Below are 15,918 nucleotides of genomic sequence, written 5' to 3' on the forward strand. Positions count from 1 at the left end.
TTCCCCACAGGCTGCAGACACCCCATGTGCTTCCCCACCTTGTTCTCACCCCAGTGTGTCCCCACCTGTGCTGCTGTCTGTCCATCCTCACCAGCTGTTCCTGGAAACACAAAGCCATGACTGATCCAGAGTCCTTCTGAATGACCACAGCACTGTGCTCAGAATGACATTTCTTTATCCTGAGCTCCACTCTGGACCTCCAGAGCTGCAGTTTCTGATGGTTTTCCTTTCTCATGCTGTTTTCCTCTACCATCTTGTAAAGAGATTTTCAAGATTCCTGAAGCTACTACTACCCTTTCTTGTCATGGTTTTACCACAACCACCAAGCAAGACCATGAGAGCTGCTCACATCCTGCTCCCAGTCCCCAGGTGGGATAAGGGAGAGAACTGAAAGGGAAGGGAGAAACTTGTGGGTTTAGGAAAAAAAAAAAAGAAAAAAAGAAAGAAAACAGTGAAAATTATACACTACAAATAATAATATACTAAAATATACATAAAGTAAAATATATGATTCTCAGTGCAATCCCCCACGTAACTCCAGTTGTGCTGAACAGACAACCCAAAAGAAGAGAGCACCCTGGTCCTGAACAGCTGATCCCAGCAAGAGAAAGTACAAGTGCAAAAGGCAGAGAGGCCCAAGGGCCAACTGAAAATCAGAAAAACATCATAAAGCGGAACTAACACTGAACTCCCAATAGAATGGAACTTCCAAACAGAGCCAACCAAAGCAGCCGGCAAACCGAAACTAACTGGCTGGAAAAGGCATCTCCAGCTTTATAGTGAGCATGACACCAATGGTAAAGAATAGCTCGTTATTGACCTGGATGTCAGTCAAGGTGCTGTCCTGTCTGTGCCCCCTCCTGCCAATTTGCACCTGCAGCTGGACTCCAGAGAAGTCCTTGGTTTCACTGACAATAGTCCAGGTAAATTAAATAGAAATAGATACATTAAATTAAGAAAATATACTCAGTGCTATCCCCCGTGTAACTTCGGTCACACAGAACAGCCAGTCCTGCAGAAGGGAGCACCTTGGTCCTGAGCAGCCCATCCCAGCAAGAGAGAGCAAAAGGGCAACAGACAGAAAGGCCCAAAGGCCAACTGCAGAATGGTAGAACCGCAAAAGGCCGAACTGACATTGAACTCCTGACAGAATGAAACTTCTGAATGGAACAACCAAACCAGCTGGAAAACCCAGAGTAACGGATGTAACAAGCCCTAAAAGCCGGCTCCAGCTTTAGACTGAGCATGACGCTAATCATAGGTAATATTTAATCGTTAAGCCTGCATGTCAGTCCAGGTGCTGTCCTGTCTGTGTCCCCTCCTGCCAATCTGCATCTGCAGCTGGATGGCCAAAGAAGTCCTTGGTTTCCCTGACAACAGCCAAGATATCAGTGAGTTCTGACATTCCTTTCATAGCAAATGGCAAACACTGTGAAGCTGCTAAAATGAAAAATGAACTCTATCCCAGGGAAGAAACAGCATTATCTCACTATTCTCATAGTAAATCTAAACAAAAGACGGTACTGGATGTGAAGGAAAATGCATTAATAATATTAACTCAGTTTCAGTAAAAACAGCACATTTCCTCAGCCTCCTCTTCACCAGGCTGAAGAAGTTTGGGTCTCTCAACATCTCCACATGTGACCCAGACTTTCTCTGGCCACATGGCAGCTCCTCCCCGTTCCTCCAGAATGGGGAACCTCACACTGGGACACACCACTCCAGATGTGACCACACCAGTGCTGAGTCAAGATGGGCAATAACTGCCCTTGTCTGGGTGGCCACGACCCTCCCAGTGCAGCCCAATGTGCTCATGGGCATATTCCTGTTTAGCACCACTGAGAACTGGCTGAACATCCAGGCTCAGAGGGTTGTGAGAAGTAGCACAAAGCGTAGCAGGAGGTACCATGAGGAGCACTAAAGGACACCATATCCCTACCCAACCTCTCCTCCTACAGGTGTCTCTTGGGTCCCTGGAACCACCTCAGTGACAAGGGGGACAGCACTGCCTGTATGGAGTGAAGGAAATGGGGTCTGGAATGAGGGTCCAGGGGCAGTTTCTCATGGTTGTTCACGCAGTGACAAGCTGGGCTGGATATTTAGAGAAAGGAACACTTCCTAGGGGCCTCCAAAAGGCATGGGGATGGTCTGCAGTTTCCTGCATGCTGCCTTTTCTGGTGGAGATCGCAGAGGCTGACAGCCCTTTAGAGGACCCAGGACAGGCCTTGTCCTTCCTCTGGTCACAGCTGGACCCCAGTTCTCCTGCTCAGCCCCAGCTCAGGATCCGTGTCTAGGGGTGACTTTTGGGGTAAGTTTGACGAGAGGGGTGCATAAGTTTGTCTTAAGGACATGTGATGAGCACCAGGACTGAAGTACCAGAGCAAAATGATGTGGCTCCTGGGCGAATACTTTCTTCAGTGCAAGTCCTGACACAGGGTCCCAGACTTGCTTTCCATGCCACCCTTCACGAGGGATGATGCACTAAGAGATGGTAAGTGGGGGACACCAATCCTTCTCCAGCTACTTCCCAGGCCTGGTGAAGCACCAGAACAGCAAGGACTTCTGGCTTTGCACCATAAACCCTGGGTATAATCTTGGGGCAGCTGCACACCAGCATTTTTCTCTCTCTGGTGCTCCTGGCCCCTCCCCTGTGCTCCCCACAGCACCCCAACCTGGCACTGATGCTCTGCAGAGCGGGTTGGCTGCAGAACCATGGGGTGAGTCCACACTGGTTGTGCTGCTCAGTGGGGGACACAGATGCACCTGGATGTGCTGCACTGTCGCTGAGCTCTTTCCCAGGGATCTAAAGCTCTCGAATGGGTTCAGAGCATTTCTTGGGACTCATTGGATTTTCCACTCACTTCGGTTCAGCAATCCCTTCCTCGTCCTTCAGGTGCCTAGAGACTGGTGCAGGAAGACGTGGCACATCTTCTGCCATTCCCTCGGTTTCTATCACTGCCATAGAGAGAAGAGCTCAGCCCTGCCCCTCCTGCTTCCCTGCTGAGGAACCTGCAGCCCCATGAGCTCTGCCCTCTGTCTACTCTGCTCCAGCTGAGCAAACCCAGGGACTTCAGCCACTCCTCATACGGCTTCCTCTCCAAACCCTTCACCAAATTCGTAGTCTCTTCTGGACACTCTCCAGTAGCTTTGTCTCATTTGTATCCTGTGTCCCCAGCCCTGCACACAGTGAATGCTCCAGGTAAGGCCAAGCAGAGCAGGACAATCCCTTCCCTGCCCGGCTGGCCATGCTGTGTTGGATGCACCAGGACACGGGTCCTTCTTGGCTCCAGGGACACTGGTAGCTCTTGTTCAACTTGCTGTAGACCAGATCCCCAGATCCCTCTCTGCAGAGCTGCTCTCCAGCATCTCGTCCCCCAGTCTGTCTCTACAACCAGGGTTGACGTGTCCCAGGTGCAAAATGGCACCCCAGAATATCTGACAGCATTGGTGCTCACTTGGGTTCATCCCACCTCTCGTACATGATGTTCACGCTCACATCTCATCTGTACAATGCACACGTGGACTTCTGACCTACTCATTCAGGGTCTTTCCAAGGAGGGACAAAGAACCTCTCTGAATTGCGGCGAGAGGTCTGGGCTGGAAATGAAGGTTGTGATGGATTAGTCCATGATGACTGGGGTAGATTGCATGGGGTGTCCAGCACCCACAAGCACAGCCCAGCCCCTGTTCTCCTGATCCTGCAGGTCTCTAGCAGGAGGTCTGGCTGTGAGAGGTCACTGCTGCGTGCCAGCCCTGCACACACACACTGATCAACTGAACAATGGTGTTTCATCTGTGGGCCACTTTCTTGGCCGTGTTCCTGGGAGTAGCTTTGAAGAAGACATAAAACTTGAGGCCCTGCCCTTAGGAGATACCTTTCTATCTGGAAAGGCTGTTGTGAGGCCAGCTCTGTCGCAGCAGTGCCCATTGCCTGTCCCTGCCTGCGCTCACAGCACTGACACACAGCAGGATGGGGACCAAGCTGCCAGAGCACTCAGGCCTTGCACCAACACAAGGGGTGAGAAGGAGAGTGTGGGACTGGAACCAGAACAGCTCTGGAAGTCCAAGCTCTGGTACTCCCTGGCAGGGCTGCCAGGCTGGACTCTTTTCCCCTTTTCCCATGCACAGGAACTGTCCATGCAGCTCCAAACAGGCCTTGCAGGAAGAATCTCTGTGAAAAAAAATGGCAGCAGAGCCCTTTATTTTCTTTAAATACGCAGAGAGCATGGGTCCATATTTATACAGCCAGTGTGTCTGAAAAAAAACAGACAATGAAGTAGAAAGGGGATGACAAAAATAACATGATTTATTAAAAAAATAAACATCACCAACACAGAAACACACAAAAGTTTGGGCCTCTAATGAGTTACATTAAAACTGTTATCTGTTAAAGAGCAGATGACAGACACTTTATTACTTTTTAAATGAATCCTGCCATTAGTTTATTCAGGGCATCCTTGAGCTCCTGGTTCCTCATGCTGTAGATGAGGGGGTTCAGTGCTGGAGGCACCACCGAGTACAGAACAGACACCACCAGATTCAGGCTTGGGGAGGAGATGGAGGGGGGCTTTAGGTAGGCAAATGAAGCAGTGCTGATGAACAGAGAGACCACGGCCAGGTGAGGGAGGCAGGTGGAAAAGGCTTTGTGCCGTCCCTGCTCAGAGGGGATCCTCAGCACGGCCCTGAAGATCTGCACATAGGACACCACAATGAAAATGAAACACATAAAAGTAAAAGATCCACTAAACTCAAGAAGCCCAAGTTCCCTGAGGTAGGAGTGTGAGCAGGAGAGCTTGAGGATCTGGGGGATTTCACAGAAGAACTGGTCCACAACATTGCCCTTGCACAGTGGCAGTGAAAATGTATTGGCCGTGTGCAGCAGAGAATAGAGAAACCCAGTGGCCCAGGCAGCTGCTGCCATGTGGACACAAGCTCTGCTGCCCAGGAGGGTCCTGTAGTGCAGGGGTTTGCAGATGGCAACGTAGCGGTCGTAGGACATGACGGTGAGAAGATACAACTCTGCTGAAATGAAAAAGACAAAGCAAAACATTTGGGCAGCACATCCCATATAAGAAATGGCCCTGGTGTCCCAAAGGGAATTGGCCATGGACTTGGGGAGAGTGGTGGAGATGCAGCCCAGGTCGAGGAGGGAGAGGTTGAGGAGGAAGAAGAACATGGGGGTGTGGAGGTGCTGGTCCCAGGCTATGGTGGTGATGATGAGGCCGTTGCCCAGGAGGGCAGCCAGGTAGATGCCCAGGAAGAGCCAGAAGTGCAAGAGCTGCAGCTCCCGTGTGTCTGTGAACGGCAGGAGGAGGAAGTGGGTGATGGAGCTGCCATTGGCCATTTGCTGCCTGTGGGCGTGAGGACCTGTGCAAGGAGGAAAAGACTGTGACAAGTTAGGGGAGACTTCTCTGAAGAAAATAAATGGGCTGTTTCTCATGGAAAACCCCGTCCACAATGAAGGGATGGTTCAGCTCATTCTCTCTTTCTACCAAGTGAGAAAAACAGTTCATCACAGTTTAAAATGCAGTTGGGCATGCAGTTTCCATGAACACAGCTCTGGGGCAAAACCGCCTGAGTTGGTGTCAGAACAAAAACTGAACCACACTCCCACCCCAACCCCACAGAGCAAGAGCTCCAGGGACAGGTGGAGAAACAGGGAAGGACACTGCAGTGCTGCCAGAAATTAAAGCAAGGACAGAAAGGCAGACGGGCATGCTGTGGAACCTTCTCCTTACCTGGCTGTGCTGCTGCCACTCACATAATGACACTGTAGAGCAAGTACTTTTAGCACCTTTTCTGTGTACCACGTTCCAGGAACCCTTCACCTGCTGAGGTGGAGACTCGTGACCTGGACCCCATGGCTTTGGGGCAGAGGCTCTGCTGGGGAGGAGAGGAGACCGGGGGGTTGCACTGGGAAATGTGTCTGCACTCGAGAGGATGTGAGAGAGGTTCCTAAATCCCATCTCCAGCATTTCTGGTAGCAGTTAACTCTTCCTGCCCATGGCTGTGCTGCCTGCAGCTGTGTCTCTGTCCCTGGGTCTGCTCCCTGTCAGTGTCACAGCCCCCGTCCCACCCGCTGTGTGCTCAGCTCTGTCCTGCTCACACCTCCTGGCACTGCCCAGGGGCAGCTCTGTGTGTGCAGGGGCTCAGGAGCAGCTCAGACAAGTTCTAACGAGAACTGGGGTCTCAGTGTCTTCTCCAAAGCAGAGAAATAAATCCCCATCTCCCACTGCACACCCAAACAACCAAGAGTGGAAAACTGAAAGCACAGACTCCTTCCCTTGCAGCTGTTCCTGTCTTGATGTTGTGGTTCAGAAGGACCCTCTGCCATGTCTGTGGGGTGATCTGGAGCTCTGAGCAGCCCTGACCCACACAGCATCCTCTCCAGAGCAGAAGCACCTTTCCTGCCCTTATGGGCGAACGCTCATTTCCCCAGTAGTTTCTGCCATGGGATCTCCCTGGGCAGGCTGAGCGCTGACCCTGGCAGGCGGCAGAGTCCCTGTCCTGGCACAGCCCTGGGGTGCAGGGACCCTGCTCTGCAGGACAGCCCTGGGCACCCCTGGGTGCTCACCCGACTTCACAGCTGTTCAACATTGCCTGACAAGAGCCCCCTCCTTACAGATCCCACCAGCTGTGCCTGTGCCAGTTTTAGGAGATGCCTCCAGGAGCTACAGCTGCATTGCCCTGCACCCAGAGACTTACCATGGCAAGGGCTGCAAAGGTTTCTCCTCCAGTGAGCTCTCAGTCATCCTCCCAGTCCTGACCACCTTTAATCTCTCTCTGCCTTGCTCGTCTCCCTGAGATCCCCAGGCAGAGCCCTCAGCCCTGCTGCGTGTGCAGAGGAGCTGCTCCTGGGCAGAGCTGTCTCTCTGCAGCGCTGCCGCTTGCCAGGAGCTCCCTCTGTCCCAGGAGCCCAGCCCAGCTCAGCAGCACAGGAGCAGCCCAAGGCGCTTTAATGACCCCTCTGGTGGATTTGGTCCTGAGTCCATGGGCCTCAGGCCCTGGAGGAAGCTGATGAAACCTCTGAAGAAGTCAAAGTCAGATTCAAACTCCAAAGTTTCTTGTAATGTTAATGGGTCCCAATGAGTTATATACTGAGAAACCATCCCCAGGGTCAGTTGCAGAAGAAAACTGGAGGCAGTGATGACATGTCAGGAAAAGCAAAGTAAAGGTGGCTCTGATGCTGAGTAAACCTGGATGTGTTTCATTAACCAAAGGGCCAAGCCCTGACCCCCAGCCCCTGGGAAGGCAGATCCTGTCCCTCCCACGTTGCCCAGGGCTCTTCCTGGGGCAGTGTGATGTGGGGCTGTGCAAGGCCAAGGGCAGGACTACGGTCCCACACCTCCCAGGTTCCTGGCTGGGGACAAGGAGGCCATGAGGCCCCTGTGCTGGAAGGACAAGGTGTCTCCTCACAGGCATCAGAGGTGCAGACAACAGCCATAGCCAAGGGGAGAAGGAGCTCATGTCTGGTGGGGCTTTCAGCCTCTTTACATCCCTTGATCACCTCCACCACAGCCTGTCCTGTGCTGTGACATCCCCTGCACCTCTTTCCCTGCAGGCTGCAGACATCCCCCCTGCTGCCCCACCTTGCTCTTGTCTGAGCATCTTCCTTCCTTTGCTGAGATCTCTCCATCCTCCCCAGCTGTCCCTTGGAGCTCAAAGCCTTGGGCTGATGCAGGCTCCCTGTGCTGACCTGCTCCACCACAGCACTGCCCTTCCAGTCACATTCCTTTCTGCTCATGTCCAGCCTGGACCTCCCCAGCTGCACTTTGGGCCATTATTTCTTTCTCACACTCTTTCCCACTATGAAGGAACCCTCCACCAGCTCTGAAACCACCCTTCAAGCACTCTCAGGCTACCCCTGCACTGCTGCAGCCTCCCCAGCACTGCTGGGCCAAAGCAGCCCAGGTCCCTCAGCATCCTACACCATGTGCACAAGGTGCTGAACCTGCCTTGGCAGAGCCCTGCACCCTCCAGTTCCTCCCTGCTTCTCCAAACTGGGAAGCCGCACACTGGCACACCCCCGTGTGTGTGGGGTCACACCAGTGCTGAACCGAATGGGATGAGAACTCCGGGTGTCTGGGTCCCCACGCTCCTCCTCATGCAGCCCCGTGTGCAGCTGCCTTGTTCATGGTGAGCGTGCACCACGGGCTGGTGTGGGGACCTTGGAGTGCCCAGGCCCTTCTCCTCAGGGTCACTGCTCAGCGTCTCAGGTCCTGCTCTGTCCTGATGGATGGGGTTATTGTCCACCCTGATACAGAACTGGTCAGTTCATCTTGTCAATATTCAGAGTTTTCTGATGCATAAATAGCAGATGCGAGGAGCTCTGCCTGGGGACAGACAATGTCAGCTGAAGGTTGAGGAGTCAGCATGAGAAGGCAGAACAACATGGGCAATGTTGTGGTGACTGAACATCAGCTACTGACTCATTGATGAGGAAGAGGAATGAGATGAGGCCTCCTTCAGACAAATGAAAGAAGCCTCATGTTTCCAGGGCCGTGTCCTCCTGGCAGACCTGAGATATCCCAATATCTGAAAGGCACCGTCATCCAGGAGGGGTTGGAGCTCATTGACAACATCTTCCTGACACGGGTGACTGAGGAGTCAGTGGGGTGAGGTGCCCTGTGGGACTTCACACTTACAAACCAGAAAGAGTTGGTCAGGATGGAACAGTCAGGGATTGGAAAGTGGAGCTGAGGCTCCTGGAAGATGATAAGAAGGCAAAGAGCAGGATTTCAGGAGAGCAAGCTTTGGCCTGCTGAGGGACCTGCTTGGGTCCTATGGGATATGACCTTGGTGTCTGCAGTGCTTTTCTCTCACATTTCCTCCCTCCTCTGTCCCGCCTGCTCTTCTGCAGCATTTTTTACCCTTTCTCAAATACAATATCACAAAGGTACTGCCAGCATCACTGAGTGGCTCAGATTTGGCAAGGAGTGGGTCCATCTTGGAGCAGCTGAAATCGGCTCTGTCTGACGTTGGTCAAACTCCTGTTGTCCTCTCAGAGAGGTGACAACTGTAGCACACTCACACTCATCCCCAGTTCCAGGACTATGTAAATCCCGTACAGGGTGACAACGTGTTGGGTGTTACAAACTACTTGATCATGGAGAAGAAATGGAACAGATCTTCAGTCAGCAACCTGAGGATGTCGCCAGTCAAAGAGCAGGTGCCCATGGGGAACTGTAATTGCCCTGACATTCACTGGCCAGGCAAAGCAGTGGGTGCCCACAGTCCAGGATGCTGAGTTATCTTCTTGACATGGCTGGCTGGGCTAACCAGGACACAGTGGGATCTGGTGAGTGACTGGACTGTCATGACTGGACACAGTGTGGGTTTAGTGCCAAGCGCTGTTGCTTTAATGACAAGGCTCTGGTTTTCTGAGGATTTGGCAATGCCTGTGACATCCCCCTAAACCCATTCAGCTTCTTTCATAGACCTGGCAATGGTCACCAATCACCTAAGCTACCCAGTCTCAAATTTGCTCGAATCCTCAATTTGGATCCATGCCCTAGCACTGAAATGCACATATTCCTTCTTCTACTGCCCTAAAATGAAAAAGAAAAATCAGTCTATTCCACATTAGCATGACCAGCTCATGCTCTTCAGGGCTTCTTCTTGCCTTTAACACAGTTACTGCTACACACAGACCACTCTCTTCCTGCACTCCCATGTGCCTCACAAACCTTTCACTCTTGTTGTTCTGTAATGGGCCAACACTCCAGGAGGTTCCTGCTTCCTCCAGGCTCATGGATGATTCCTGAGAACCATCCAAGTGTGGGTGGAGATTGGCCTCAATCCATGGGCAGAGAAGGAGTTAAGCGCTATTGCTAAGTACAAAAGATGGTTCCTGGCTGAATATCGTAGAGATCTCTCCACCAAAGGATCACAGATCATGACAGAGGACCAGCAGGATGCTGTTCGGGACCTGGGACAATAGGGACGCCTTTGGACCTGTGGTGGTAGCTAATCCTCTTTCCTCCTTATTTTTTTTCTCTTTCGCTTTTCTTGACTTTCTCTATCACTTGCCTCTTTATGGGCAGAATAATAGAGTTACATTGTTTGATTGAATTATACCCCCTTGGCATTTTGGTCGCCTTAATTTTGCGTTTCAAGGTAAACGAACCAACACGAGTCCATCACAAAATGGACCATGACAATATGGCATGCTGATTCCTGCATTCAAGGAGTTGATCAAGAGCCTCATCTCCATTGCTGTAATGGTGGCTTTCAGGTCTGGCTGATGTGCAGGTCCTGTACATGGATGCTGACAACTGTTGAACAACCTGCTCTGAAAGGATTAACAAGGTGGGCAGTTCCTTCTGGAAGGGTATTAGAACAGCAAAAAAGAAGAACCTCGCTTGGGACAAATGAAAAGGGATGCAAAGGTTGTGGTCAGGACTGTTCACGGTTACTTGTAAAGCAGCCCTGCACCTCATGTGAATTATTTCTGTGATCAGAGAGAACCTGAGAGATTTCTCTACATTGAAAACATGAAGGGGATGAAAGGACAGTGTCATTCAGGCTCAAAGGGACCTCAGGAGGTGTCTTGACCAACTTCCTGCTCAATGTGGGGTCAGATCAGATTACTCAGGGTTTTATCCTCCCTTGGATAAAAAATATTGCAGGGAATGATGCTGGATTCCTTGCTGACTTCCAGGCAACAGACCATCAATGTTGTCCCCACATCAATCCTGTTGTTTCCTCACAGAAAGCAAAGAGGATAGGCAGGCACAATGTACCCTGGGTAAACCCTGATCTTCAGGGTCTTTTCCAACTTAAATGATTCTCTGATTCTATGATTTCAGTCGGAACCATTTCAATTCCCATCACCTCCAGCTTCCCTCAAGGGCGGTTGTTGTGTGGCACAACTGTCCTGGCTCTCCAGGCAGGTTGGGCATGGGTTTGGTACCTGCATTGGGAGTTTTCCCCTTCTTGGGGTAAAAGGCCTTTGATGGGAGATGGTTGTAGAGATCTGGGGGGCAGAAGTCTGAAGTTGTCCTTTCAAAATATGAGCAGGCTGGGCTTTGGAGCTGAGAGACAACAGAGATGCTCTCAAAGATGTTTTTCAATAGTGATACTATCACCAGTAACAGTCACATGGAGCTCCTTATTCTCAGTGATGATGATAATGATGAACCAAACTTTTTAATTTCATTCCCAACAGTCATTCTTGCTTCTCAAAAGAGCTGCTACATTTCAGCAGCTGACCTTCTGCATGAAGTTCTTAGACCAGTGCTTTTTCTCTCTCTTCTACCTTTTTTATCCTTGAAAGAGTACACATCTTGGGCAGAATTGCCCCCAAATCCTCCTTCTTCCATACCTGTTCTCCTTTTTCTGGTGTGAGGCAGAGGTGGCATAGGGAAGTTGTTTCTTTTTTAGCCAAAGAAACTCAAGGAACAGAGAACAGGTCAGTTCAAAGGCACAAATGAAGACAGAAGGTGTCTTGACCAGCCTCCTGCTCAAAGCAGCCTCAGACCACATTACTCAGAGCTTTATCCAAACACATCTTGAACACTTTCTGGGGTCAAGTGGATGTGCACTCCTGGGAAACAACTTCCAGATTGTTTTTACCCATCTAATTGCACACTGACAGAGACTATAATATCCTGCCTTGGACACAAGAATATTGTGGGGGATGATGCTGAATGCCTTGTAGACTTCCAGGTCACAGACCACCACTACTCTCCCCACGTCCACAACACTGTCCTTTCCTCACAGAAAGCAAAGAGGATGGACAGGTACAACCCGCCCTGGGTAAACCCCACCACCTTCTCTTCCAGACACCCAGAAATGGGGTCCCAGTGGACATGCTCTGGGCAGAGCTCTTAGTTCCCCTGTTCACCCATTGGCCATTCTGAAAAGTGCACACACTGTGTGAGAGCTGCCAGTGGTCAGGGAGTCCCCCCAGTCTCCATGATCTTTCCAGGATGGTGCAGAGTGGCCTCCCTGTGACATGGTCCTGCTGTCTCAGCTCCTGGGATGCTGCCCCTGCTGTCCCATAGACTGGAAAGGATTGTGTTACTTCCAGTGACCCTGACTTGATCCCCATCCACTGCTGGTTGTTCTCCTCCAAATTCCTGTCTCAAGTCACAGTGGTCTGGGAGAACTTAGTGGTGAAGATGGAGGACAAGAGATACCGAGAATATAACTTTTTTCCCTGATAAAATTCATCAGTGGCCACACAGTGTATTTCTTTCTCCTTTAGGTGTTCCTGAAGCAGTAACAGCTCATTATGGGCCCTTAAATTGCCTTACAGGTCTAGACTGAGTTTTGATCTGGACTGTTGCTGTGCTTGGAGGCTGCTGTCCTTGCAGACCAGATGAACTCACTTCTGCCACCCTGCCTGGCAGTTCATTCCACCCGTGTCACAGCTCTGTCTGCAGCACTGACAGCTCCAGCTCCCCCAGTCAGGTCCCTGGCTGAGGCCATTGCCTCACATCTGGGCTGAACCACCCCAGCTGTGGCACCAGCCCAGCTCTGACCTGCCACAGGAAACCTGGTACCAAGTGTCCAAGAGCCCATGTGTGCAAAGGCTTTGCTTCAGAGCACAGACATGACATGGCCAAAGATTGATGAACTCTAGACCTGGCAGTATAAAACAAGAATAAAATTGCTAAATTCCTTCAACTGAAGATATTCCTCCCCCAGCTTGGAGAAATTATATCCTTTGCTTTAACATTCCTGATGTCCAGTCTAATGATGGGACAAGAAAATATTACGTAATAGAAAGAACACAATTCTGGCAAGAAGTGTCTGTGCAGAGGAGAGAGAATCAACATCACTTATTACTTGTGGTTGTTTCAAAGGATATGCCCCTGGAGCCCCAAGGACACCTGGAGGGAGCCCAGAGGGGACAGAGGAAGGGACATCATGGGCTGCTCCTGTGCTGCTGAGCTGGGCTGGGCTCCTGGGACAGAGGGAGCTCCTGGCAAGCGGCAGCGCTGCAGAGAGACAGCTCTGCCCAGGAGCAGCTCCTCTGCACACGCAGCAGGGCTGAGGGCTCTGCCTGCAGCACCGAGGGCACAGGAGCCAGGCAGAGAGAGGGAAACGCAAACTGGGGTGGGAGGATGCTGAGAGATCAATGAATGAGAAATCTTCTCAGATATTAAAGCTGTGGCTGCAGGGCATTGCATCTGCAAATCTTGGCAGGATCTCAGAAAGCTGTCACATTGCAGAGCCTATGAGAGATGTAAGTACAACTCTCAGAGATTCTCTGATCAGAGGACAGGATGTGCTGCAGAGCAGGGGTTGCCTTCTGCACTGTCAGAGTGACAAGACGTGAATGCTGTGTTGTCCCCAGGACGGCTGTGGGGTGTAAATGTAAATGTGCAGGCAGAGGTGCCAAGGGCTGTCCTGCAGAGCAGGGTCCCTGCACCCCAGGGCTGTGCCAGGGCAGGGACTCTGCCGCCTGCCAGGGTCAGTGCTCAGCCTGCCCGGGGAGATCCCAACAACACTGAGAGGAGAAGCTGTTGGGGGAAGGAGTGACTCCCATCAGGTCAGGGTCCTTCTGCTGCTGGGTTCTCCGTGTGTCAGGGCTGCTCACAGCTCCAGCTCACCCCCAGGACATTTGCAGAGGTTCCTTCAGGAGACACTGAGGTAGCATTTATCTGATAGGGAAGATTTTAAGGTTGGAGTTTTTTTGATTCTTGGTTGGGTGAGTGGGCAGTGGGAGATGGGAATTTATTTCTCTGTCCTGGAGAAGCTCCTGACACCCTAGTTCTTTTTAGGAGTTCTCTGAGCTGCTCCTGAGCCCCTGCACACACAGAGCTGCCCCTGGGCAGTGCCAGGAGGTGTGAGCAGGACAGAGCTGAGCACAGAGTGGGTGAGTTTGACTCTGTGAGCAGTGACAGGGAGCAGACCCAGGGACAGAGAAACAGCCCCCAGCGGGCACAGCTCCAGGCAGCAGAAACACAGGCAGGGAGAGGGAACTGCAACCAGAAATGCCATCCCCTGCAGTGCAGACACATTTTCCAGTGCAACCCCCTGGTCTCCTCCCCAGCAGAGCCTCTGCCCCAAAGCCATGGGGTCCAGGGCATGAGTCTCCACCTCGGTAGCTGGACCTTCAGGTGAAGGGTTCCTAGGACGGGGTACACAAAACAGGTTGTAAAAGCACTTGCCCTATAGTGACATCATGTGAGTGATGGCGAGCACAGCTGGGCAGGGAGAAGGTTTCCCAGCATGCCCATCTGCCTTTCTGTCCTTGCTTTATTTGTTCTGTAGTACTATAATTTTCTTCCCTGTTTCTTCACTTGTCCCTGGTGCTCTCACTGTCCAGGGTTTGGTGGGGATGTGGGTCAGTTTTTTCTCAGACACCAACACTGAGAGTCCTGTCCCAGAAGTATCCTATGGGAAACTAGATGCTGAAGCTACTTTTTTATACTGTGAAGAACCATGTCATTCAGTTGGCAGTCAAGTAGAATGGGTGGAATTGTTGCTCATTCAGGGAGGGGATTTTCTATGAGAAATGACCTTTTTTCTTCAGAGACGTCTCACCTAAACTGTCACTGTCTTTTCTTCTTTGGACTGATCCTCAGCAGAGGCAGCAAATGTCCAACAGCAGCTCCATCACCCAGTTCCTCCTCCTGCCGTTCACAGACACACGGGAGCTGCAGCTCTTGCACTTCTGGCTCTTCCTGGGCATCTACCTGGCTGCCCTGCTGGGCAACGGCCTCATCATCACCACCATAGCCTGGGACCAGCACCTCCACACCCCCATGTACTTCTTCCTGCTCAACCTCTCTCTCCTCGACCTGGGCTCCATCTCCACCACTGTCCCCAAGACCATGGCCAATTCCCTCTGGGACAGCAGGACCATCTCCTACACAGGATGTGCTGCACAGCTCTTTTTTTTTGTTTTCTGTGCTACAGCAGAATATTTTCTTCTCACCATCATGTCCTACGACCGCTACGTTGCCATCTGCAAACCCCTGCACTACGGGACCCTCCTGGGCAGCAGAGCTTGTGTCCACATGGCAGCAGCTGCCTGGGTTACTGGGTTTCTCAATGCCCTGCTGCACACAGCCAATACGTTTTCGCTACCACTCTGCAAGGACAATGTCCTGGACCAGTTCTTCTGTGAAATCCCCCAGATTCTCAAGCTCTCCTGCTCACACTCCTACCTCAGGGAACTTGGGCTTCTTGTGTTTAGTGGATCTTTAGCTTTTATCTGCTGCGTTTTCATCCTGCTGTCCTATGTGCAGATCTTCAGGGCCGTGCTGAGGATCCCCTCTGGGCAGGGACGGCACAAAGCCTTTTCCACCTGCCTCCCTCACCTGGCTGTCATCTGTCTGTTTGCCAGCACCTCCTTTTTTGCCCACCTGAAGCCCCCCTCCATCTCTTCCCCATCCTTGGACCTGGTGGTGTCTGTTGTATACTCACTGATACCTCCAACATTGAACCCCTTCATTTACAGCCTGAGGAACAAGGAGGTCAAGGATGCCCTGAGGAAACTAATGGTGGGATGCATTTCAAAAATAATAAAGTGTTCATCATCTTCTCTTTAACAGATAACAGCTTTAATGTAACTCATTAGAGGCCCAGACTTTTGAGTGTGTGTCTGTTGGTGGCGGTTTTTTTTAATCAGTCATGATATTTTTGTCATCCTCTTTCTAACTCATTGTCTGCTTTTCTTTTCAAACCCACTGGCTGTGTAAATATGGAGCCATGCTCTCTGTGTATTTAAACAAAATAGGTGGCTCTGCAGTGACTTTTTTTTTCTCTGAGATTCTTCCTCCAAGGCTTATTTTGAGCTAGAGGGACTGTCTCTGTGTCTATGGGTGTAGGGAAAAGAGTCCAGCCTGGCAGCCCTGCCAGGGAGCACCAGCGCTTGGCCTTCCAGAGGTCTTCTTGTTCCACTCCCACACTCTCCGTCTCATCCCTTGTGTTGGTGCAAGTCCTGAGTGCTCTGGCAACTTG

General features: G+C 51.4%; 2 protein-coding genes across 2 annotated transcripts; one reads left to right on the forward strand and one right to left on the reverse strand.

The window, feature by feature from the left end:
• Positions 1–4,420: 4,420 nt before the first annotated feature.
• LOC136113030 (olfactory receptor 14J1-like) lies at positions 4,421–5,413 on the reverse strand. Its single transcript, XM_065857975.2, has one exon. The coding sequence runs from the start codon at positions 5,342–5,344 to the stop codon at positions 4,421–4,423; it is 924 nt and encodes a 307-aa protein (XP_065714047.2). The 5' UTR covers positions 5,345–5,413.
• Positions 5,414–14,549: 9,136 nt separating this feature from the next.
• Positions 14,550–15,506, forward strand: LOC136113024 (olfactory receptor 14J1-like). The gene has a single exon (XM_065857969.2). The coding sequence runs from the start codon at positions 14,550–14,552 to the stop codon at positions 15,504–15,506; it is 957 nt and encodes a 318-aa protein (XP_065714041.2).
• The last annotated feature ends 412 nt before the right edge of the window (positions 15,507–15,918 follow it).

Source organism: Patagioenas fasciata, chromosome 30, assembly GCF_037038585.1.
Source record: "Patagioenas fasciata isolate bPatFas1 chromosome 30, bPatFas1.hap1, whole genome shotgun sequence".
Taxonomy (NCBI): Eukaryota; Metazoa; Chordata; class Aves; order Columbiformes; family Columbidae; genus Patagioenas; species Patagioenas fasciata.

Excerpts from the sequence above, each read along its gene's own strand:
- LOC136113030 (XM_065857975.2), bottom strand. The coding sequence starts at position 5,344 with ATGGCCAATGGCAGCTCCATCACCCACTTCCTCCTCCTGCCGTTCACA.
- LOC136113024 (XM_065857969.2), top strand. The coding sequence starts at position 14,550 with ATGTCCAACAGCAGCTCCATCACCCAGTTCCTCCTCCTGCCGTTCACA.